Source organism: Megalobrama amblycephala, linkage group LG2 (genome assembly GCF_018812025.1).
Source record: "Megalobrama amblycephala isolate DHTTF-2021 linkage group LG2, ASM1881202v1, whole genome shotgun sequence".
Taxonomy (NCBI): domain Eukaryota; kingdom Metazoa; phylum Chordata; class Actinopteri; order Cypriniformes; family Xenocyprididae; genus Megalobrama; species Megalobrama amblycephala.
The window spans coordinates 23,211,049-23,237,552 of record NC_063045.1 but is presented as its reverse complement, the minus strand read 5'-3'; the positions used below and the strand labels follow the sequence as shown (position 1 = coordinate 23,237,552).

Genomic DNA, 26,504 nt, shown 5'->3' with positions numbered 1-26,504 from the left:
ATCCTTCAGAAATCATTATAATATGCTGATTTATTATCAATGTTGGAAACCGTTGTGATGCTTCATATTTTTTTATAATCTGTGATACAATTTTCAGGATTCTTTGATGAATAAAAAGTTAAAAAAGAACAGCATTTATTTAAAATAGAAATATTTTGTAACAATACAGACTACCGTTCAAAAGTTTGGGATCAGTAATTTTTTTTTTTTTTTTTTTTTTTTTAAAGAAATGAATACTTTTGTTTAGCAAGGATCTGTTAAATTGATAAAAAAAGATGTAGTAATGACATATTGTTAGAAAAGATTTCTATTTTGAATAAATGCTGTTCTTTTTTAACTTTTATTCATCAATGAATCCTGAACAAAAAGTATCACAGGTTATGAAAAATATTAAGCAGCACAACTTTTTCCAATATTGATGATAAATTATCATGTTAGGATGATTTCTGAAGGATCATGTGACACTGAAGACTGGAGTAATGATGCTGAAAATTCAGCTTTGCATCACAAAAAATAAATTATATTTTAAAGTATATTAAAATAGAACACCATTATTTTAAATTGTAATAATATTTCATAATAGTACTGTTTTTACTGTATTTTTGATCAAATAAATGCAGCCTTGATGAGCATAAGAGACATCTTTCATATATATATATATATATATATATATATATATATATATATATATATATATATATATATATATATATATTATTGGGCTCATTGTAATTGGGGATGTTAATGAAAGCTAAAAAAAAAAAAGGTTTTTTTTTTAAGCATAATTCTTTTTGAATCATCTAAATCAAACCCGCAAAACATCTTTAATCCTTTTTTAAGACGATTTAGTTAGGATAGACTGAATTTTCAACACTTAACTGTTTGTCATAAATGCATTTTTTTTTTTTACTGACATTGATGGTTCCTTTGAAGCAGCACTTGAAAGGATTTTTAAGAAAGCATCTTTCATGGTGTGCTGAGCCAGCAGCTTGTCTGACCTGTATGTCTGATCGCTTTGTTTTGCGCTATTGCACCTGAATAAATTAACGTCCACAATTCAATTTAACCCAGTGATACAATATTAAACTAAACTGTGAGTTGTGTTGTTGATTTTTCTAACTTGAAAGGCCACATCTAGTTCTTTCAGGTGCAGCATAGATCATTTGGCCAAAAAACAATTCAAACCAACAAAATAACCTTCCTCAGGTAACAGATTTTCAAATGTTCACATAAAAAATGTACCAACTGCAACTGAAATCTCAAGTAGCACAAGGTTATTTATTTACAAGCACAAGCATGTTAATCCCATTGCAACTCAGGGTTGTTGTGCTAGTGTGTTTTTGTACTCTGTCTGCTAATGTCTTTAACCTGTTAGCATTCCACTGTACCACATACCTTTCAAAAGAGACCAAAACCATGCATATACTCCAAGTGGTTCAAGAACAGCATGCAATTTACTTTGGTCATGCCCCCTTTTTTTTAGGTGTTTTAGGCAAATTTGACAGGAATGCTAAGGGGTTAACTAATTTTTTTATGCCCTTTTTGTCATTTCAAATCACAAGTTTCATCCCCTGGGTGGAGACAGGGATCATGTGTTTTGGCCGGTTCCTGGTAGCAGTCCATCGACCCAGAGCACTTCAATGTAAGCTAGCCTGGTGCTCTTATAGTGTAGGAAATGGAAGACACAAGTAATGAAATATTAATGTGGAATCATGAAAGGTCCAATGAAATCCATTAAAGCAAGGAAAATCAATGAAACATGGCCCCACAGCTTCTCAGCTGGGCTGATGAGTTGATCGTATCTGTTGATGTAGTTTTCTTTGTCTTTATGGTCTTTGGTAAGAACACACAAGAAGGATACCATACTAGAGTAAAGCCATTAGTGACACATGGGCCCTGCAAGCCATTATAGAGTGCAACAGTGCCCGCCCCCTTTTTCAGCAGGGCTGCATGGTTCCGGAAGTTGTTTTTTTTTTTTTTTCTCTCTCTCTCATAATTTTTTCCCATATGGATTATAAAATAATAAGTCTTTGTTAAAGAGTTATAAGCCATGAACCAAACCAAGCAGCTACGAGGTGAATCACAAACTTTGATTTGAAGCAACATTTTTTTTTTTTTTTTGAAAATCAGACAAAAAGACAAAGGTACAAGACTGTGTGTGTACTTAACAGCTTTGGTGAGGGAAAGAAGTACAATCCCATGAAGCATTGCAAACATAATTGAATTAAAAATGGAGAAATACTCATTTACAAACATTGATTTTTTATATATATATATATATATAACATTTTAAGTTTATTGCAAAATATGCATATACTAACAAACATTTACGTTTTTTGAGAGTGTAGGGAGATCAGTTACCCGATTACATCATTTGCAGTGCTTCATGGGAGTGGGCGGAGCTAAAGAGCTATTTTGGAGCCTGTTGAATTTTTTCGACTCTAGGATTGTTAAACACTATCATTTAAAAAAATAAGCTATAATAATATGGGCTGACGGTTTCAGCAGAAGCAAATACCATCGATTAACAACCTCGTGGCTCACAGTAGGTCTGTCTTTAAAGGTTTAAAAGTTATTGTTCAAAATCAATTTCCTTATGGAAAAAAATGAATGGAGTTTTGACTTCTGGAACCCGACTCTATTACAGCTATATTCTGTCATCATTTACTCCTCCTGAAGTAGTTCCAAAACCTGTATGAATTTCTTTGTTCTGCTGAACACAAAGGCAGATATTTGAAAGAATATCAGTAACGAAACAGATCTCACCCCCATTGACTACCATAGTATTTATTTTTCCTACTATAGTAGTAAATGGGGGTGAGATCTGTTTGGTTACTGATATTCTTCCAAATATCTTCCTTTCTGTTCAGCAGAACAAAGAAATTCATACAGGTTTTGGAACTACTTCAGGGGGAGTAAATGATAACAGAATATTCATTTTTGGGTGAACTATCCCTTTGGATATATTTGAAAATGCCTTTTTTCATTTCAATACATTCTCTGTCCACACTAGCAGAAAAAAAAGTTTTTTTCAAAAGTTTCTTGTGTTAAAGCTCACTGAGATGATACCGAGGGACCAGACATTATTTATCTCTCATGCTTTTTTCTGGCACGATCATCTTATTAGCAAAGTATCTCATCACTTACTGGTACGTCCAGGTTGCACTCAAATGTCATTCCATGTCTGGAATAAAATGCATTTGCCACAGGACAGCAATTTCAAGTAAATGTTCTGTCATCTTTGCAGGAATATATTATGAAGTATCAAGTAACATTTAAGTAACAAGTACAAGTAACATTTATCATTAGAAACACTGAAAGTGAATTGCACATAGCACATACCGGTATAAACAGATATCTCTCAGTACAATATGTGTCATATGACTAAACATGCATGCATCAGCATTTTCAAATACCTCTGTTTTCAAAGTCCACACTATAGCTTGAAAACAGCCGTTTCATATTTATTCACCTTAGAGAGAGTCTTCAAAAAGCTCAGTTTTCTAAGTGTGGACAGAAGGCCAAAACAGAGAGAAAAATATGCGCTTTCAAATGTATCTGGATTAGTGTTGACCAGGGTTCCTCAAATCCTGCCCTACAGAGTTCATCTCTGGGATGGGCAACTTTAATTCTGGAAGGCTGGGTCTTGCATATTTCAACCCTAATCAATCACATCTGAACAAGCTCATCAATGTCTTCAGGATTAGAAAGCTACAGGCCATGAGTTTTTATCAGGGTTGGAGCTAAACTCTGCAGGACAGTGAACCTCCAGGACCAAAGTTGCCCATAGCTCAAACTCACCTACCTGTAACTTTCTGGTAATCCTGAAGACATTGGTTAGTTTGTTCAGGTGTATTTGATTAGGGTTGGAGCTAAACTCTGCAGGACAGTGGCCCGCTAGAGCTGGATTTGAGGAACCCTGGTGTATTTGTAGACTTAGACCTGTATGGAATCACAATTCCATACCATGTCTTTTTTTATATATATATTTATGAAAGAAATAAATGTGTAGGCTTGATGTTGACTCAATATTATTCTCCCTCTCCAGATATTCTAGAATCATTGAGATCCAACCATCCAACCAAATCAGCTGCTGTAAACCCTACACTACATGGATTCCTTGTAAAGCTTTCAGGATATGGTGCAACCACAAAATCACCAGCAGTCCCGAAAGGCCTGGCAGATGATGTCAGCTGAGCCACTTTGAAGCCTGAGCTTTGCATTCTGTCAAGCAGGCAGGTGGCGTTGTGGCTTTTGGCCTTCACATGTATCTGTGACATACCTACCATATCGCTTTAGGCATTGTTACACGACTACAAAGAAAGCTTCTCATCGCTGTCGGGAGCTTATGGTCCTGTCTCGCAAATCCGACTCAGTTAAGGCAGAGACAGGAGCAGGAATCTCCCAGAAACAATTGTCGACTGTTTTATCCCGATGAGATTGCTGGTGTATTTTTAAACCATGAAGCAGGCACAATAGAACAGGCAGTGCGACCCTGCAGAGACGTGACTATACAGTGTTATAACAGTCTTCCCTCTCATTGCAGATGGATGAATCTCACAAAACGAATCAAGAACATTTTGCACCCCGTAATAATATGCACACTATTGTTCCAAAGCGGTGAACATGATTTCACCAAGTAGAATATGTTCCTGGATCAACATCTTTATTGATCCTGGAACAACATTCTAATCAACCATTTAGATTTGAGGGATATGTTTATGTCAAGTTTAGGCTTACAACCAGGGTGCTTCTGCATCAGTGTTATTCACCTATCATTTCCCTCTGATTTTAGGGATAACTTATGGGTAGGGTTAGCTTTAGAGGTAGGGATAGGGCTAGGACTATGTTTTTGGATAGGAATGTTGTTCCAGGATCAACAAAAGATGTTGATCGACCTTTGGGGTCGTGAAAGTTTTTAATGTTTTATTCATTTATCATTTAATAATTTGTCTGAATAAACACTTTAAATGGGGTATTATTTCTTAAAGAACAACTAAGATCAAATAAAAACGATTTACGGGCTCAAGCATAGGCAGAAACGCGTTTTTGCAGATTTGAGCAATGTAGCCATTCACAGACAAATCTGTTGATTTCTGGAATGCATTGACATGTTAGGACTGTAAAAAAACCTTCACCTTCACTCTCTTCCATTGTAGTAACTGAAGCCGCCAGTGTGCCAATATGGTGCTGACATCTTGAGTCTCCAGTCTGTGCATTGTGAACTTCTGCCATGCCAAATCATGCACGCAGCACTGCCTATGCTTGCTTTTATGTTTCTGACTGCTGTTGATACTTTAATAACAAATAATGTATCATTGTTTATGCTGGGATCTGTAGGTTGTGGCTAGGCGACGCATAACTTAAAAGTGGAGCATGGAAATCTCATGGATGTACCCCCCCACCCCCAAGCTAAAACATCTTCCCATTAATATTGTGAAATATTCCTATTGAAAATAACTCTTTTTGTATTATAATATTAAAATGTATTTTATTGCTGTGGCGCACAGCTGAAATTTAAGCATCATTACTGCACTGTAAAACCCAATAAGTTCAGAATACTCAAAACATTTGAGGAAACTTATTACCTCAAAACATTTAAGTAAACTAACTCATTTTTTTTAAAGTTGGTAGAACTTAAAATTTTTGTGACAAGTGGGGCGGGGCTGAGAGTCATGGAAACAGATCAAGGCCAGTGTGGTGCACAGGTGTCTCTCACTAACAATCCCGTCACCAGCATCCCTTTCCCAGCTCATCATAATGTTAATTACATACAGTTAATTTACATAAACATCACATTCAGATCTTGGTTAAATGTTACATAGCAAATAACACATGCTATTATAACTATCAGACTATTTGATCACTAATCAAACAACATATGTGGTCTTAAATGTTTTGCAGCTCATCCTCAACCTAACCACAGGCTCTACTCTTCACCACAGTGGTAACCCTACAAAACTAACATAACAGAACCCCCCCTGAATCCCAACATAACACAACATTAAACATTAACTTATATCTCCATATGTTAATCTTGTGCAAAAACACACAAAATAACACTTAATTTCAACAGTTATTTATATGGTCTGACACAAAGCATGCTGGGAATTAGAAATCTGCTGCAGCTCAACTCAATCATATTAAGTTCAGCTTACTACAATGAAATTTTGAGTTCATGCAACTTTTTTCTATTAAGTACAATGAACTTTCATTATTATTTGAGTGAAACAAACTCATTTAATTTAATTAATTTCACTGTTCGGTTTTACAGTGTGCTCCTCTTCCAAAGTTGAGCGCATAAGCCTTTCAAAGTTTACTTCTTTTGCTGTGTGCTTGGAAAGATGCGTGGACTAGTGGACTTTGATTTTTGGCTGCCGTGTGCCTGTTCCCATATATATATATATATATATATATATATATATATATATATATATATATATATATGATTTTGTGGTATCAAGTTTAAGACAACCCATGAAGCAATTCATTAGATTTGGAGATTTTATAACAGCACTGTAACATATTTTAAAGTCGCCTTAGGGGAAGCACATGTATCCAGTTTCTAATTAGAAATAAATGTTAATAAAGAGCATGGTTTACAGCAGGGAGATTGTCAGAGGGGAGCTGTTTGAACTTATGATACAGCAGTTTCCATTAACAAGTGAAGGCAGTCTGTAAAGCAGTTATTAACTGCAATTATGTAATGATGAATCAATGAACTTAGTGCTTGCAATATTTTCCCCACTATCTGCCATTGTACATTTATCTCTCCACATACAAATACATGATAATACACAAATACACTACAGGTCAAAGGTCTGCTGCATGCTTACCAAGGATGCACTTATTTGATCAAAGAACAGTGAAACAGTAATATGGTGAAATATCATTACAATTTAAAAAAAATTGTAATATACTGTAAAATGTAATTTATTCCTGTGATCAAAGCTGAATTTTCAGCATCGTTACTCCAGTCTTCAGTGTCGCATGATCCTTCAGAAATCTTTCTAATATGATGATTTGCTGCTCAAGAAACATTTATTATTATTGTCAATGTTGAAAACAGTTGTGCTGCTTAATGTTTTGTGGAAACCGTAATAAACTGCCATTCAAAAGTAATTAAAATTAGATAAAACATTTGACATAAGTAGTCAGATAAAAAAAAAAAAGATTTAATACTTTTATTCAGCAAGGATGCATTAAATTGATTGAAAGTGACAGTAAAGAATTTTATGTTGTTACAAAAGATTTCAGTATAAATGCTGTATGCTGTTCAAATAAATGTTGTTGGTTTGAACATTCTATTCATAAAAGAATCCTGAAAAAAAAAAAAAAATGATTTCCACAAAAATATGAAGCGGCACAACTGTTTTCAACATGATAATAATCAGAAATGTTTCTTGAGCAGCAAATCATCATATAAGAATGATTTCTGAAGGATCATGTGACACTGAAGACTGGAGTAATGATGCTGAAAATTCAGCTCTGATCACAGGAATAAATTACATTTTAAAATACATTTAAATAGAAAACATTTTTTCACAACATTACTGTTTATACTGTATTTTAAATAAAATAAATGCAGCCTTGGTGAGCATAAGAGACTTCTTTCAAAAAACATTAAGCAATCTTCTTTTTTCCAAATTAGTGTACAAAAAAAAAAAAAAAATCAGCGTTACCCAACACAGCTGCTGATTGATTTCAGTTTTATTTATTAGGTGAACAAAAAGGCCTGAGATTTCAAAAACCAAACAAAAAAAAAAAAACTAATACCTAACCAGATTTCAGCACAGGTGTATATTTTGATCTTTGCTGTTTTCCTCCAGATGAGCGGCTCCAGGCTAGCAGATGGTCACAGGTGCTTCACCTCCTCCTGTTTCAGACCTTGATTGATCCCGTTTTTTGATTGTCCTCCTGAACCATCAGGGCACGTGTGGCCCTCTGGGACACTGGGAGAGAAAACTTCAGAAGCCTTTGATTCGAGGTGAGGAGTTTTACGGTATTGGATTGAGGATCGCTATTACAGAGAGGGAGAGGGGTTTGGTGTCGGCACAAAGAAATGTCATTCAGCCTCTTCCTCTGAGCTCCAAACGAAGCTTTAGTTCTTCAGAAGGGTTGTGTTGATAACCAGGTCATTCAGTGGTGCCTTTCACAGTTTGTTTTGCATATAGTGAATGGGAAGGCAGTTTGTACATGACGTGTGTATGAATAGCTTGATAAATAGGCTGTGTGCTCAACGGACTGTAGTGAATGAGCATGAGGGACAGACCCTCTCATGAGACCGGTGTTTAATCGCTTAACACGCAGACCTCTGGCATTAGATTGTCTGTGCTGAAAACCCTCATTGTCGCTGATTGTAGGATTGCTGTATAAGTTTCAGATCTGCCAGCGTGACTCACTCTCATAGACACGTAATTACAGGGACTGAGAATGAACCCACGTGCCTTTTTGGCATCTTATGGATCCAAATAATGGTTAGGAGGCAGAAAAATCAATTTAGTTAAAACTGCATTCACTTTAATTGGTCTACTCTGCTCTGGTTGGTCAGATGGCCTAGTCTGGGCTGCGTTCAGCCCCGACAAAATGTTGCAAAACGTTTTTTTAAACGGAAACGGTGGTGCGTTGAACACCCTGTTCTGATGACACAAGAGTTGCAGCTATGGCAGCTGAGAAGGCCATTCTTTGTGTTCTTTTTGAAGAATTGATATGCTATATTTTTACTATAAAACTCTTACGACAAACATGTCTTCTAATATCTTCAATTGTTGCGCATACCGAGCTGCAGCGGACACGTATGTAAACAACTTTACTTGGATCCTTTGTGCAAGCTGTCTCTTTAATACCGCATGGTTTATATACAGGTTGCTGCTGATTGCGCTGACATTTTTGACACACCCATCAAACAAGAGGAAACGTATCTCAAACCCCATTGCACACCGTTTCCAGGAAACATGTCGGTCAACCCGGAAACTGTAGCAAAACGTTGCGTACCATTTTGAGCTTGAACGTGCCCCTGTTGTGATTGGCCTACTCTGCTCTGTTTGGTCAGATGGCCCAGTCTGTTGTGATTGGACTGGCCTGCTCTGATTGGTCAGATGGCCCAGTCTGTTGTGATTGGACTGCCCTGCTCTGATTGGTCAGATGGCTTAGTCTGTTGTGATTGGACTGCCCTGCTCTGATTGGTCAGATGGCCCAGTCTGTTGTTATTGGACTGCCCTGCTCTGATTGGTCAGATGGCCCAGTCTGTTGTTATTGGACTGCCCTGCTCTGATTGGTCAGATGGCCCAGTCTGTTGTTATTGGACTGCCCTGCTCTGATTGGTCAGATGGCTTAGTCTGTTGTGATTGGACTGCCCTGCTCTGATTGGTCAGATGGCCCAGTCTGTTGTTATTGGACTGCCCTGCTCTGATTGGTCAGATGGCCCAGTCTGTTGTGATTGGACTGCCCTGCTCTGATTGGTCAGATGGCCCAGTCTGTTGTGATTGGACTGCCCTGCTCTGATTGGTCAGATGGCCCAGTCTGTTGTGATTGGACTGCCCTGCTCTGATTGATCAGATGGCCCAGTCTGTTGTGATTGGACTGCCCTGCTCTGATTGGTCAGATGGCCCAGACTGTTGTGATTGGACTGCCCTGCTCTGATTGGTCAGATGGCCCAGTCTGTTGTGATTGGACTGCCCTGCTCTGATTGGTCAGATGGCCCAGACTGTTGTGATTGGACTGCCCTGCTCTGATTGGTCAGATGGCCCAGTCTGTTGTGATTGGACTGCCCTGCTCTGATTGGTCAGATGGCCCAGTCTGTTGTGATTGGACTGCCCTGCTCTGATTGATCAGATGGCCCAGTCTGTTGTGATTGGACTGCCCTGCTCTGATTGGATCAGATGGCCCAGTCTGTTGTGATTGGACTGCCCTGCTCTGATTGGTCAGATGGCCCAGACTGTTGTGATTGGACTGCCCTGCTCTGATTGGTCAGATGGCCCAGTCTGTTGTGATTGGACTGCCCTGCTCTGATTGTCAGATGGCCCAGTCTGTTGTGATTGGACTGCCCTGCTCTGATTGGTCAGATGGCCCAGTCTGTTGTGATTGGACTGCCCTGCTCTGATTGATCAGATGGCCCAGTCTGTTGTGATTGGACTGCCCTGCTCTGATTGGTCAGATGGCCCAGTCTGTTGTGATTGGACTGCCCTGCTCTGATTGATCAGATGGCCCAGTCTGTTGTTGATTGGACTGCCCTGCTCTGATTGGTCAGATGGCCCAGTCTGTTGTGATTGGACTGCCCTGCTCTGATTGGTCAGATGGCCCAGTCTGTTGTGATTGGACTACCGCTTTCAGCGCATGTCAGAAACAAAGCGCATGTCCTCATCCTTTGGAAGTTCATCAAAGTGGATTTGCTATGGCAGTGCATAAAACAGCATATTCTCAACATGTCGACAACATGAACCAAACTCTTCCAGTCTCAGCTACAACTACAGTGTTTAAGGGTAAAAAAAAAGACACAGTCAGCCAACACAGGGCATAGACCGGCCTTATGTAAATATGTTACAAACATACATAGGTTCATGCAAGAAGACTGGAATTATTGATGGCTCATTTCAGGCAGTTCATCATTTACAGTAATTTTCATACAATGGAATTCTCGTGAGGCTTAAGTAAGTTTAAATGTAAGGCTAGTGTAATAAAACTTGTCTGTGCAAAATGATAACCATTTTTAATCTTTATAATGTTATATATTTTTCAGCTCATATTATGATAATGTAGGCCGGCAAATGGTAACTCACATTATATGCTCTAGAATGCCATGAAAAGGTTTACATATTAAAAAAATTGAATTTCACTTTAACTGAACTGCTTTTTTGTTTTTACAAACTGAGTAAAAAGAAAATTATTTTGTAATATTGAATTATGAACACAGAACATTTATTTTAAGTTCTTAAAACAAAAATTTCCAGTCATTTCAATAAAAGTTGCAATGGAACAGAAGTAGCGACAGATCTTTTCTGCCGTATTGTGATGTATATCCAAGTTTGGATTATCAGGAATAAAAAGCGGAGACTTGGTTCTTTCCATCGGTTGTTGATTGGATTTTGACTTGCACTCAAAAATGAATTTTGAATTAAACATTTATGAGACAAAAAAAGTAAAAAATATGATACATGGATGAATTGTTCACAATAAGATCCACACATGCATTTATAAAATAGATAGGGTGAATTTTTGCATGGCAACTTTAAAGCTATTGTGTAAAATGAATAGCTTAAAGGCTCATCTCAAAGACAGTTTATTTAGATTACTTGCTGTTAGTCATCTGCTATTTTATTTCAATCCTAATCTTTTACAAAGTGTAAGTTTCAATGTTGCAATTTAATGACAGATTACCAAATCTTAACATAACAGGATAGCAAAATCTTGAATGAGGAAGTAGTTTTGGTGTTTTATGAAATGCTCACCTCTCAAACATTATAATTATTGCAAACACAGTGAAAAGAAAAGTTCAAATCTTGAATGAAGAAGAAAGTGGGATTTATATGACAATTCAGTTGTTTAATACATTTGAAGAAGACTTTCATTTTCTATGTACCTGTTTGAATCACAGAAGCACACTGCGAAAATTCATGACTCATTAACGGGTCACCCGAGGCCTCGTTGTCTTTGATCGTGTTTTTTGATCTTGGAGAAATGTAGGCTATTATACAAACCTTTAATTTTTCATTGAACCTCAAAACAGACCAAGTCCACATGGTTGATGATTTTTAATAGTGTATCCCATGATGCCTCTTGCCCTGGCCTTGGACAAATGAATGGCTGTGTGTGTAGCATTGAAGGCAAAAGGTCACTCTAATGTGAAGGACGACAATTATATTAGTCACAGAACCCTTGTGACCAGTTTGAGATTTCAACAGGGGTGTCAGTATAGGAATCATCAGGAATGATGATACAGTGTTATTATAGTTTTTATTTCAGTTTTATTTTTATATATTTTTTTTTTATTTTTAGTTAACGATAATAACCCTGACAATAACAGTTTAATGCAAACAGATACACTCCTGTTTTTGTCATAAAAGTTGTCATTGCGTACATTGCTAAAACAATATGGGTATTATTGTCTAAGTTGACTTTTCTTGTTTACGTCTTTCCTTATTAAAGGTGCTCTAAGTGATCCTGGGTGGAGTAACTTTCTGTTGACGTTCGAAGTGTTGTCAAACAAAACAGAGGCTAGCTAGACCCTCCCTCCTCCTCCTCCCCCTCCCCTCCCCTCCGTGCTTCTTGAAACAGTCATGAACGCGCATTTAAAATCATTCTTGTCGGTTATTGGCTGGAGCATGTTTATTATGATTCATGGTCCAGGCTGCACCAGTTTTTATTGCCATTTTCGGAGCTTGTGGCGACTACAGAGACCCCTTTTTTTTTTTTTTACAGTGTGTTCAGGGGACAGGCAGCTAGCGGATAGTGAGGAGATGTTTGCTGTATGTGACAAAAAATGTTTTGGCCTAAAAACGCGTGACATCACTTAGAGCACCTTTAAGCTTACTTTTTTTGTTAATTTTGTTGTGTAAAATAAGTGTCAAAACAAAATAACATTTTATTAAGTTTAAAGTTTTTTATATTGTATTTTATTTCAGTGAAATTGTATTTTATTTCAAGTTTTTTTTTTTTTTTTTTACGATTTCAGTATAATAAGCCTACTCGTAAAAGCACTTAAAAATCACATTTACAGTAATACTCTTACAATGGAATTCTTGTGGGGCTCAAAGATTAAAAAGTAAAACTAGTGTAAAAAAAACCTTGTATGTGCAAAATTAGCATCTTTATAATGTTATAAACTGTTAAAACCTTAATATTTATAATTCATAAACTGTTCCATTTTAATTTCTTTTCTCATCTTACATTGCCTGAATGCAGAAATTAGACATTTTTCCTTTAAAATATAAGATTATCAGCCAAAAAGTTGGAAGACATGACCTTGGTTATTGACATCATTAGATTAAACTAATCTAACTAACTAAGGCCAAATCCAGGCCAAAATGTATAGGGAAAATCAATAGAATCTATGCATCTCAAGAATATTTTCATGTTACAATGAAGATTGGATATTTGGCCTGTTAATAGGAAATGGCAAACTTGCTGTTTTTCCCTGTTTCCAGTTTCAAAATATTTTACAGGCTTTTACATTGCCTCTCGGGAAGGTCACAGTGGCCCTAAATAATTCTGGATAGCTTTAGGCTAAAAATACACTGTAGTTTCTTTTTAATGGGCTCAGCTGAATTTTAGTTTCCTGTGAATTCAATTCCAATTTTAATGTTTTTTTTTTGTTGTTTTTTTTCCCCAAGTACATGGCACAGAGCATGTGCTTTTATTCGCATGCCAAGCCCACTGGTGTTAGTTCCCACCACAGCCAAATGGCCATCACCATATAATTACAGGCTTCCGTTTCAAACTGCTTTGTCTCCAGATTGTCTTTAATTGTTGGTAAATTGCAAGTATTATTCCACTCACTGGCTGTAGGAGGTTATTGTTGCATAATTACTCTTGTAAAGTGTGCATCTCAGACTGCGGACATCAATGGAGGACACCAAACCTGGTGGGTTTTTCTTGCGCAAGATGTCATGGATTGTCATGTGTGGGCATCAGCGAGTTCCTTTGTGAGAGATGTAGACTGTGTTTAGGCTGTCATTACGCACACCCCCACCCGTTCGGGACAGAAAACCCCGCCTGTAAGAATTTGTTTGTGTTTGAGCAGCTGCTGTGAGGTGTAAGCTTTATTCATAGACTGCTTTCATCTCTGGCGTCGTTGCATTTAGTGGCGTGATGGCAAACCGCCATGGGCGGCACTCTCAGCCCAGGTTGCGCTGGGATAGTAAGATAGAGGGGTGGCTGATGTGTCAGCATGTTATTATAGCTGAGTTTGTTTATTATACAGATGAATTCTGGCTATCTCTGTTGAGATTCAGCTGTACTACTCTCAAGGGGCCTTTCCTCACAAATGAAAATACACCGTATGCACTGAGTGACACAACAGAGACTTGTTCAAACAAAGTGGGATGTCTTATTTTAGACTGCTTATTTTAACGGCCCACAGCGCAATGGCTTTTTAATTAGCTTTTGAGAGGATGCTAACATCGTAACATCAATGTTGACAGACCAGGCAAATCTTCTAATGACTGTGTGGTGGCATTAATACTGCATAATGAATGCTAAAAAAAAGCTGATTTGAAGACTTAATTTTTTAACAATAGCATATTTAACCTTTCATGACAGATGTAGTGTGGGATTAGTGATGGTATATGCTTCTGTAGAAGCAGTTAGTTCAACACTATTAAACAGAAAAATGTTTAACGCCAGCATTTTTTAAAAGAAAGTTGCCAGCCACTGCCAGCATTTTTGATCATTTTCATAAAAATTTCATGGCCCCCAGAATATTTTGTTGTATGAGTATCGGAACATGCAATATATCAAGTTTTATTTTAGCTTCATGCATTCTTTGTTTTGTTTTTTTTGTTTTTTTTTTGTTTTGTTTTTTTGGTCAACTCTTTAATGTGGGTAAGTTTAATAAAAAAAATGCAACATTTTGAACAATGAATTCTCAAACCATTTTGAATTCTCAAAGCTGAGAAAATAGCATTTTTTCCAAAGACTACAATGTGCATAAGCAATGCTTTTACCGCTTGTTTCTTGCCTGTGTTTTGATCCGGAGATTCTGTACTCTTTCAGAAGTTGCAAAATAGCGCCCTCTACCGTATAACAGTGAAAACAAAAAAGCCGGGAAATTCCGTCAATGGTGGAGTCAATAGTGAAATTCCTAGTAAAAAAAAACAAAAAACTCAGTCAAAAAAATTCAGTAGTGATTGTCCACTTTCATGAAGCATTCTAGATGTAATCAAGTCAGTCTCAAATTACTTACATTTTGAATATATCCATTATAAATACTTTGCATAAAATTTATGGTCTAACAGAAAAAGTGGCAGATCTTTTCTTCCATATTTTATTACAAATATCAGAGTGTAACAGATTATCAAAAAAAACTGTAGGTTGTTGTCAGTAGTTGTCCGGTTGATTGGAAAGAGGCAGATCTGAATGTGAGCTTGCAGTCGATTGTAAGAAAGGGGCGGGGTTTAAGCAGACAAATTGATTGGAGAAGTCCAGCATACATCACCAGAGAGAAGTGTGTTGTTTCACTGGAAGATCTCAGGACATTTTGTTAAAATTACAAGGTAAAAAAAAATTTAAATAAATTAAATGCATGCATGGATGAATTGTTCACAATAAGATCTATAACATACATTTAGAAAATAGAATAGGTGAATTTCTATTTAATGCCAACTTTAATCTTAAAATAAGTAGTTTTAATATATTTAGAAGAATTTTTATATTTTGCCATAGTTTCTGGTTCAATATTGTCATTCCCAGTCTTTTTTGCTTTGAAGCAAAGTTTCGAGATTCTCAAAGCTGGTTGTTTTGTACTGTACATCATTCCAGTTTTCAAGAAAATGAACATTGCTGTCTTGTATTATATTACTGTTGCTGCTGTTTCATGCACGCAACATGGCACTGGAGGTTATACAGTACACTGATTTTACCATAGTTAAGGGCCAAACACCCCTTACCCATGATAAAATCACTGCAATGTTTTGGCCTTGAGTGGATTATTGCTTTAATAAAACACACATTGTACCTTAGGGCTTAGTTTTAATTGCTTGTTTATTTGAGGTCTTAAGTTTAAACTCTTTTCAGGTCTAAAGTTCCAAAAAAAATAAAATAATAATAACTATAATAGATGATTAATAAAAAACTGACTGTGCATTGTTAGTCACTGTGACTATCCCAGCACGCACACACACTTAGCTATTAATGTTAATGTTGTTCCATTTCACGCAGCTGAAAAAGAACAAAAGAGACTGAATTACGTTAATACAGTATTGTTTTTATTCATTTGTATGGCATTGATGAATAAAACTAAAACAAGAGTTGCATTTAAGCCAAGGCTGACAAATGAAACCTCGTGTGAATCCAAAAACCAGACCTCGGATAATTCAAGCATCTGAACAGTTTTTAAACCTTGTCCGGCTATCGTGGAATTATCACGGTGAAGTGTGACCGTGCGTAACATAGCCACACTGTGACATTTTGTATAGTGTGTGAAAGGGTGGTTATGTGTTAGGCTTTGGAATGGGAAATATGGATATAATATAACATATATATATATATATATATTTATGTATATATATTATACATAGCATGGTTCATAAATTCGAGAGCATCATTGTCCTTGTCTTGGATTCCATCTTTGCCGATAGCCCTTTTCCAACGGTGGTTTATTTAGGGCCATCTATGAAGCATGACATAGGATACCTCACTGAACCACCCCCGAGATGTTTTGCATAGACGCCAAGTTAAATTCATGCAAATGAGTATGGGACAGACGTTTGAGAAGATCTAAACAAAAAAACATTACGATAAAGAAAAAAAAATGACAAACACGAGTCAAGGTTATACTACATCTACCACATGAATGAACTGTGTGAGTGGTCACATTCAATTTTTAGGACTCTAGTTTTAGAAAAATAAGTGTGATTATTTCTATATCTTTTAAAAAAGAAAAAGAAAAAGTCAGTCCATGTAATATACTCTGTGATCGAGCATAATGATTACTGTAGCTACACTTGAAGCATGTTTATGTGTAGGTCTGCTATATGTGTATATTTTAGTACTTTCAGACGAATATTGCTCTTCTGCAGCACTGCCTATTTTTAACGGCATCAACAAAGAGACCTACGCGTTAGCTATTTTTTTAGCTAGTGTGTACTTGTGAGGGGCCAAGTCAACATGCAGCATTAGGTTCCGACAAGGGCAGTCACCATGCATAGTAGTCATTTTATGCCATTAGAAATGGTGAAAGAAACCCCCTGAAACAATAATGTTCATACTCAGCCATGGCTAGCCAAGTTTTGAAACGAATTTGCTAGCTGTTTCGTATTCAGATTTTTAATTATATCAGAATTCACCGTTGCACCATTCACTTCCCGTCTAAAGAAACTCACTACTTAAACTACTATCTTGTCCGTGGTTACTCAGACTCATGTGTCTTTATCAGGACTTATGTAACCATGATTGAATGGAAGAAATTTGAAAAGATTTTTGTTTCAACCTGCAGCCGTTACAGAAAACAAACATTGACTGTAAAAGAAACACTCTGCACAATAAATAAAATAAATAACATTTCAAAACGAATGTGAACAAAACGTAAAAATGTAACACAAAAGCAAGTTTTAGATCTGTTGTCATTTTAAAAACATTTCCTTTTTTTCATTTTTTTGTTTTAATACATCATTTAAAGATTTCTAAAAAAATCAGGAAGTTGTATACAGAAGCATTCACAGACATCATTGTATAAAAGCTGATACATAAGAGATTAGCATCAGTCAACAGTGTTCTACGTTATAAACTCTTTGCGGGAATATTTCGTTGTTATCAATAAATAAGAGCAGACAATAAACGTGTGTAAAGATTTTGGGAAAATAGGAGATTAGGAATAGTCTATGGCTTTAGCGGCTACCTCAGCCAAAAACAAAACAAAACAAAACAAAAAAATCTTTAAAATTTATGCCATTATTTTCCTACAGTTTTTCAGGACAAGCTACTAAACCAAAAAGAAAACAAATTGGTACCGTCTGTTTCTACATAGCTACATCAGGCTAGAAGAGAAGAACCCTCAAAGTATTCCTCTTCGGTCGTTGTCTCGGAAACAAAGGAGGTACTGGCTAGTTCCTCTCAGCGAACTTCAGTAGGGCGCAAACTTCTGACGCTCTGGTTTCTTGATGCCGTTGGCGGAGGAGATCTTGGCGGTGTAGGAAGCCAAGGTGCCGTGGGCAGGGGCAGCAGCGGCGGCGGCGGCAGCAGCTGTGGCAGCAGGGGCCGAGAGTGCCAGGAAGGGGACGGATTTGATTCCCAGGAGGCTGGAGAGGGGGAGGGTATAGGGGGCGCCCAAGATTGGAGCGTGGGGCAGGCCGCCCATCGCTGCCAGGGCTGCGGCAGAGGACGATGCAGGGGGAGCAGTCTGGGTGAAGCTCATGTTGAGGTCTACAGGGGTCGACATGGAGGAGGACTGGGCAGTGGATTTGGCGGTCTCTAAACTGTACGAGGGAGGGAAGGAAGGAGGTGGAGGAGAGGAGGGTGGAGGGACAAGGGAGGGGAGCCGGATGGAGAAGGGTTAGAAGGTTAAATAAAAGACATGTTAAACAAAAATTGAGAAAGATAAAAAAAAAATAATCAAAAAACAGAAACAAAAAAATCATAAGAGAGGTGTGTTTTGCTGGTGGTTGCAACAGATTATTTGAGGGGGGACCTTGGCACTCATGGGAAAGGAGCTGTTTAATTGAGGGTGATGGCTTGGGTAGGGGCTTTGGGAAAAGAAACAAAATGATTTCAATTTCAGTAGCATTTCCTTTATCTTTTATCAAAAAAATGCATTTGTCAACATGGTACTAATTGCAAATGCATGTAATCAAACGTGCTTTGCCATTAATGTATTTCGAGGGCGTAGAAATGATTCCTCATTATCAAGTAGGGGGTGTGTTCAATATGCAGAACGCTCTGATGCAATACATTGAAACGAGACGATTGTCTCGTAGGAAGTATTCTTACTGAGTGACACTGATTGGGGGTAACGTCTCCAGACTTCTTCAAGGACATGAATAATCATGTTTGATTTTTAATGGCTTGATGGAGCTGACTCGTTAAGGAAATATTCTGACGCTAGAGTGCCTTGGGTTGCTCTGAGGTCGGCGTTTGTTGCTGTCGCTTGGCGAAAACCAAACTGAATGAATTCAACTGATGAGAAACCAGTAAAATCAATAATATTAAGACAGAAGCAAAACAACAAAAGCTTTCCCAAAATATCTTGAAACCAAAATAGTAATCTTCCCATGCAGGAAGCCTGAGTAACATATTTCAAATAAAATAATGAGGGGTTTCTCAGAGTGAGTTTGACATTCTGCACCGGTCTGCTTGTTGAACACACCTGAGACAAGCATTAATATTTCATTCAAGACCCAATTATTGCTCTCTTGTCGACTTGCTGAGTCATAATATGCTAAAAGAATTAATAAATAACTTTGTACATGACACTGCATCTGTTAGAAATCTTAATTGTTTTTGCTGGCCAATACAGAAAATAGAGAAAAATGCTTCAACTGATTGTTAAATAAAGAAGCCACTAATTTGGAGTTGAGTCTTATTCTGTTTCTTCATTATTATCCATTAATGCATATGCTCTGGTCAACAGAATAAACTGGTCGTCTTGTTCAGATACTGATTTGAACTCTTTACTAACAAGAACTATAAAAATGTTCTTGTGGTTTGAATTGTTTCGATTTATTATGTGTGTTTTGCAAATTCTACCTTATGCTAATTGAACTGACGTTAGAAGTATACAACAATTTTCATTAGCCTGGGTAAAGAACAGAACTATTAATTTTGATGCATTAGCAAATGAAATTTTGCCCCAGCATTGACGCAGAAGTCTTTGCCGAAGAACTGAGCTGTCAGGAATTTACTGCTTTCTTGCCTGACACAACATTTGATCAAATTGCAAACGCATAGATCTCGTGGGAGAAAATTACAGTCTGTCTATGAGGCGGCCAAAATGCTCTGCCTTTAAGCTTTAACAAGCTTCTGGCTTGAAACTTGGCCAATTAATCCCTCAGCCTGGCTTCTTTCTGCCACATCTTCTTGCTTTGTAGTTGTGCAATGCCTTTGCTCAAGAGTGCTTCTCTTCTGGCCAGACCCCCGATTGAATATTCCCAGAGGTTTTGTCAGGGTCTCCTACTTCAGGGACCTCTAGAGGTCATTATGGTGTAAAATATGCCACATAAACACATGGAGTGGTCAAGTACAAACACCCTGAATCTGTCATGATGGGATGACTTCCAGTGCTTACCAGGATGTGATTAGATACTGGGCCAAGTTGATGCTGATTGGGGAGCCTGTAATGGTGACGTGTCGGTCACTAGTGCTGTCCAGTTGACTGCCGATCTTGATCTGAGCCCCTGACACTTGGCGGATCTCGTTGATTTTTGTACCCTGCCTGCCGATTATTGAACCAATCAGCTGAAAGGAAAGTACAAGACCAATCAGGTCAATAAATATGTCTTTTTATGTGTTTGTTCATCTGGACCTAAGATGACACGGCATTGTCTCTGTAACACGCATCTGCTAATAGTTCTGTGGATCTAGATGGTCAGTTTAAATCAACAACAGGTGGTGGTGAACTAATTCATCCTGCTATGACAGCATCAAAAAAGGTTGAGGACATGCAGCACCACAAAAACTAACTGTATGGATCCAGATGGTTACTGTACCTGCTGTGGAAGGTTTCCACAGCTTGAAAGAAAAGGACCAAGGGGGTTGGGTGACCTTAGGGCTTGGTGTCAAGGCTGGACAATGATAAAGTGGAGTGACCCCAAATGGGATGGGTTAACAGTTTATCATTCAAATGACTGACAGCTTGTCTTTTGTCCACCCTGCATCCCAGCCCCCAACCCTCACTTTGAGTGCGAGTTGGATTATGCAGGCAAGAATTGCTCCACAAAGCATTCCTTTCCTCACGAGTCATATGGACGTCAAAGCTCCTGATTTGTCACACCGCTCTCCCTGGTGCCCAGGGGCTATTAATGGCTCAGCTGATTGTGGCTAAGTGCTTGTAGTCGACCGCCAGGTCTCGCTGCCGCCCTGACATAGAGTACTTCAGCATGTCCTTTGCACTGCACCACATATTTGCCCACTGACATCCTTCATTTTTAGAAATCTATGAATTATACATCCTCAAGCAATAGGATAACGGAACAAACAATGTACCGTCACCCACACATCCTCCTCCAGCCTTCAAGTTTACCAAACAAAAAAATTCAGTTTGGCCTGTTTCATTGATTTCTTTGTATCCACTGAAATCAAGGTGCAATCTATGGCTCAATTCTGTCCAAAGCAAGAGACGGGTATAACCTAGCCAAGCTGGAGACAGGCCTATTTAAGGTGAATCTACTATTTAGGCCTTAGTTTTGAAAGTCTGGGGAGTGAGGACACATCCCCTGCCATCAAAAACTGGTGTCACTGACGGCCTCATCCACCTCTCACAGGGCAATCTTTGAACAGGTAGAGTTCTGACCCAGCTGCATCCGCTGCCACTGCTGTGTTCTCGAGCACTGATCCGATCCCAATCTAATTGTAGCATGTTTCAGGCGAGTTAGGGGGGATGGTTCACCATGGAGAAACTGCTCCTCTATAGAGAGAAACCTGATTGCGAATGATAAACAACTTAGTCTGCCAGGCGTTTGATGTCTGTTTGATGTCGCCTTGCCTTGGAATTGCATCGCTGTGAGGGAATTTCAATAATACATGCTTTCCATCACCCTGTTTATGGCTTTATGCAGGAATATGAATGTACAAGCATGCTAAATTAGCCCTTGATTGGAGAAATGGGTGAAGTTTCTTTGAAGTTTATCATGTATGTTGAGGTTAAGAACCTAATAAATGTATTCAGGAAGTCAAGTTATATTTGAAGCTAGTGTCAATTTGATAAGAGCTGAGTCTTTTTCTGTTCATGTGCATCAAGGTAGTAAATGACTTCACTTGTATGGAATCATTCTAGATAACGCATCCACTCATTTTTTCTGCCATTACAGCTGCACAAGAAATCAAAAATGCTGATACACTATGTAAGCTTAAAAACTCAAACCTGTTTAGAAGTATACAAGTCTGCTTTTATGTGTTGTATTAAAAACTGCTTCCTTTACTAGGCACAAGTAGATTATTATGAGTCAGGCATGAGGCCTTAAAATACCAAAACAATGGGAGTTGAAAATATGTATTGAGTATTGAGTCCACAGCTGGGCCCTTCGCCAGTCGATTAATCCTGTGATCTCAGGGAGACGTAGAGGCGAGAGGGAGCCCTGGTCAGCAGGCATGAAGGGAACGTCCCATTGCCCCCTGGGGTGCAGGGTCTGCACCACAACCTAGAGCTCTGACAAAAGGTTCTGGCTTTATTTACCGTCTCTGTTTTGACAGCAGAGGAGTGCTAAGCATGTCAGATGCCATGACAGGATTGAACTGGATCTTGTGAAGCTCTTCTGGCAGAGCAGGGGGTGGACAGATAAAAAGACACAAGTCAGTGTGTTTGAAACAAAAAGCTTCATGATTTCTGCAAGGCCAAAGTGTGCCAAGAGAGGTGCTCTCAAAAATATCAAGAACAGACCAAGAATGTCTAAAAAACAACTGACATTCATCTGATATTCTCCAAGGCTTAATATAGTCTTAAATGTAAGATGAACATAAGCATTATTACAAAAGAAAAAGTGTTTCTGTACAGAAATATCAATGAGTATCTTGAAAAAATAAGTTTTTCTTACGTCATTTGGAATGAGAAGTTCTTGTGATGCTGTCTGGGAACTGGACTCAATGCCTGCTGGAAGAGGAATAGGTACCAAGTTAACAAACCGTAGGATAATTCGATGTAGTTTGTTTGCTTTCTTATTTCCCTTTCTTTTTTTCCACTGTTTAGTTCTGCTAAATTTGACAGAAGCTCCTCTGAACTTATGTGGACAAGAGTAATCTCAAGACAAGTTATTTTCTCCCATCATGCACAGTGCATTTCTTTCTCCCTTTACCCTTTGTGTGTTCATTGTAAATGACACCACAAAACAGAGCAGTGAAATAGTTCAGACTGAATACGTTTTTAAGATTAAGTGTATCAAATCAGCGGCATAAAGCCGAATTGCAGTCTGTTTGATTGGACCAAAATAGCACCACTGGAGTACCTATTTATCTGAACATCATAAAAGGCAGGTCTTTACTCTTGTTTGGTACCTTTGAATATTTAGCCCACATATCCCAGCAGCTTCTAGTCCAACTAATCAACCACCTAGACCAGCTTACCTCAAAAGTTACAAACAGTGTTAAACCATTCAAAATTGGTCTACCGCAGAGGTTTTCAAACCTGTCCTGGAATCCCCAGCACTGCACATTTTGTATGTCTCCCTTAACTGACACACCTACGTCAGTTTTTGCAGTCTTTACTAATGAGCTGATGAGTTGATTCAAGTGAGTAAGATGAGGGAAACATACAAAATATCCAGTGCTGGGGATGATCCAGGACAGGTTTGAAAACCCCTGGTCTACCAGAAAAGAGATTCAATGGCCTCAACATAGGCCTATTTCTGACACCAAATTATCTTGCAAATTATCCACAGATTCTCAGGGGAGATTAACTTGTATTGAACCCAGAATATTATTTTAAGCATTCTCCTATCGGTTAGCAAATTGCTATCACCTAACCGCTAATGATGTGCACAGAGCTAGCCTGTTTCTCTTTTTCGTTACTTCCTGTCTCAGCAGGAGGCCCAGACCCAACAGTGCCTCCCAGCCCAACAGGGGCCTATTTAATAGACTGAAACATTGCCTTGACTGATGAGCTTTTTACCTCCGACATAATCGAATTCCCCAGCCATATCAAGATAGGATGTGCTCTTGTAGTTTTAGAGGCGGGGGGGCAACTATTACATTTGTTTCGACCCCTCAGTTCCTCTAAGGGGATTTTTGATTCTCACATTTGCACCGAATGTGCTTATTTACCATAATGTTCAACAGTCTGTTGGCTTTAACAACAAACCTTTCGCAAATGTTGGGAATCTCCAGACATCTTGAAAGACATCACTGAAAAACTTGGGGTGGCTGTATAATTGGATGTCTGGTTGTGAGCAAGAAAAAAAAGAGAGGGAACAAGAAAAGGAAAGCTTTAGCTGGACATTTATCACAGCTCTGAGAAGCCCCAGGAGCTGACTGTGGAGCCTTGTAAAATGTGTCCCCATTTTTGCAGCTGTAATCTGCATGTGCCATATGCTCCATGGAGCTCAGGTGTATTACCTTGAACCTGGGTGGCCTATGGGTCTTTGAGAGGTCTGTTGGAATCGACTTATACTTAAGCTTGAGTTGTCTGATGGAATTGTGTCACATCAACAATTGCTGTACGTAGGGATTTAGCGCTGCTTCTGGGTAAATATAGGGTGTTTTTGCACTTGAGTTCTCTTTATAATAAGAATAGACCACTTCAGTATTACAAACTTAACTGATTGGGGGAAAAAATCTACTTCTCTTTTCATTCACACTGTTCCTGGCCTTAAAACGGATCACTTGTTCACCAAATTACTAATTAATGTGAACTTTGAAAAAGAGGAGTTCTGCATGTGCGAATAAGATGGCGACAAGTTGATTACAGTCTAAGCCACTGTCTAACCCATAATAACCCATCCCAACCCTTATCTCCCTCTTCAAAGAGACTTGGATTGGCAAAACATACCGGGCAGAACTTGGGTGGCCGTGGGCTGAGCCATGGGGGCAAGACCCTGCTGCATGGACAACTGGTGCAACTTGGCCAACTGAGATGAAAGAAAAATGGGAGTGAAATGTCACTTCATTTTTTTTATGAAAAGGTTTTATTACTCTTATCAGAAGACACAGCTGAGAATTGAATCATATAGTTCATTTACAAGTGTAAAACAGGCTCATTAACTTCACAAAAGGACACTCAACTAATGAAAGTTACGCAGTACAAGGATGGAAATTCTCTCTAAAGCTTCTTACCTCTGAGTGTGGAATGCCATATTGGTTTTGTACAGTATAAGCCTGAAAAAGAAATAGTGACGAGTGTTAAAATGGAGAACATCTTATTCAATCATTCTTTTTTAAAGCTCCTCATAATCATTTAAAACAACTACAAAACTGGAAACAGGGTAATTCTGTAGCAGAAGTGTTTCATACTTTCTTTTTGCATTTTTTTCTGAATTTCTTAAAACAAAAAGACAAAACCTTTTTCTCTATGACCCTAATCATTAATGAGGTTGTTTGTTCTTCTCACCCAAACATTGTTTTCATTCACAGAATATACTGTTTTTTTACTCTGAAATGACACAAATTAAATAACAGATGAGTTACACATGCCATTTCATGATGACATTGACTTCAATATGTAATTGAACTCTGTTGTGATTGGCTAACTACTTAAATCTTTCCCCGCCTGCATTTTTTTTAAAAACTTAACAGGCAGTGCCAGCATTTTTGGTAATTTTCACAAAACTTTCATGGCTCCAAGAATATTTTGTTGTATGCATATCTGAACATGCAATATATTATTATTATTTTTTTTTTAATCTAGCTCTATGCATTCCTTTTTTATCAACATGCTATGAAATTTAGAAAATCATGTTGTTGTTTTTTTCAAAGACTACAGCGTGCATAAGCAATGCTTTTACCAATTGTTTCTGCTCCTTTTTTACCTCTGTTTTGATCTGGAGATTATCTACTCTTTCAGAAAATGCATAATAGCACCCCCTACCATATAACAGTGAAAAGACGGAAAGCCGGAAAATTCCGTCAATGGCGGGGAAAGAGTTAACATGTTCATACTGTTGTTCATCAAGGCGGGATGAGTTACTAAATTATGAATATGTGTTGATATGTAAATATTGGTATATCTACATAAGATATACATGTACACATTCCAGTCTGAATTTGTTTGCTTGTCTTCACTGGTCCGTTGTTTGATTTTAGAGGGGTTTTGGATTGGTTATGCCAGAACTACGGGGTCTCTGCCCCCATCACACCTACTCTCGTAGTTCAAAAAATGTCTAAAGGGGACAGATGTGAAACTAGAAGATCTCTGAATCAAGGCTTCTGCATCAAAGAGAATGAGAAGCCAAATAGCCAGACGCAAAAGCTACAGAGAATGTTACGTGCTAGTCCCAGAGGTTCTCTTGCATAAGCCTGTTTAAAAGTTTAAACACGTGGAAGAGAGACGGAGAGAGAGAAATCGAGGGAGGATAAAATGGAAAATAAAATAAAAAGATCAGCGATGCAGAAATGGCAGTCCATGTTTAAGAGCAACCCTAGTTTGTGTCTCTGGCAGCCAAGTTAATGAAAATAATTGGTCACAGCTCTCAAGGCAAACACTGTTTAGGGGGGAAAACATGACCCTTCATTGTCAGGACGGATTTAGCTTGTCTTCGAAGGTGAGCTCAGAATCTGCTACATGACTGCCACCCCTACTTTCAATGTCTCTGATATTTTCCCATTTTGTTTCACTATCCTTATTTATGCCCCTTTTCAATTTGAAGGTCCAGTAAAAAAAAAAAAAAAATCCAAAATTGGAGGAAAGACCGCAATTTATGTTCAAACCTGACAATGCATCTGGATGTGTCATTTGAATGCAAATGAGATTTGAATGTGGAGGAGAAGATAGAAAATTTGCCCTTTTGTAAATGCATGTTATACTGTAGATCTTACTTTAAACAATTGAATCATCCTTGCATGTTTCATTTTTTAGAAACATTTTGGCTTCGTAATTTTTAAATCAAAATGTCTTTACCGTCAAGTGAAAACGGCAGACTTCAAACCAGTGCAACGCCCACATTTCTAAATCCAATCAACAATCGATGGATAGAACCAAATCCTTTTTTTTTTTT

General features: G+C 38.0%; 1 protein-coding gene across 5 annotated transcripts in view; it reads right to left on the bottom strand.

Moving 5' to 3' along the window:
• Nucleotides 1-15,898: 15,898 nt before the first annotated feature.
• Nucleotides 15,899-26,504, bottom strand: part of pcbp4 (poly(rC) binding protein 4) — a 96,986-nt gene continuing 86,380 nt past the window's right edge. For 2 of the 5 annotated variants that reach the window (XM_048167083.1, XM_048167097.1), the window contains 5 exons: nucleotides 24,628-24,669; nucleotides 24,344-24,422; nucleotides 22,398-22,453; nucleotides 19,934-20,103; nucleotides 15,899-18,128 (listed from right to left, as the gene is read on the bottom strand). In XM_048167083.1, coding sequence (XP_048023040.1) covers nucleotides 17,777-18,128; nucleotides 19,934-20,103; nucleotides 22,398-22,453; nucleotides 24,344-24,422; nucleotides 24,628-24,669 — 699 coding nt within the window. In that variant the 3' untranslated portion in view covers nucleotides 15,899-17,776. Of the gene's footprint in view, nucleotides 18,396-19,933; nucleotides 20,104-22,397; nucleotides 22,454-24,343; nucleotides 24,423-24,627; nucleotides 24,670-26,504 lie in introns of all 5 variants that reach the window. The other 3 variants (XM_048167090.1, XM_048167117.1, XM_048167106.1) reach the window with 2 other exon arrangements.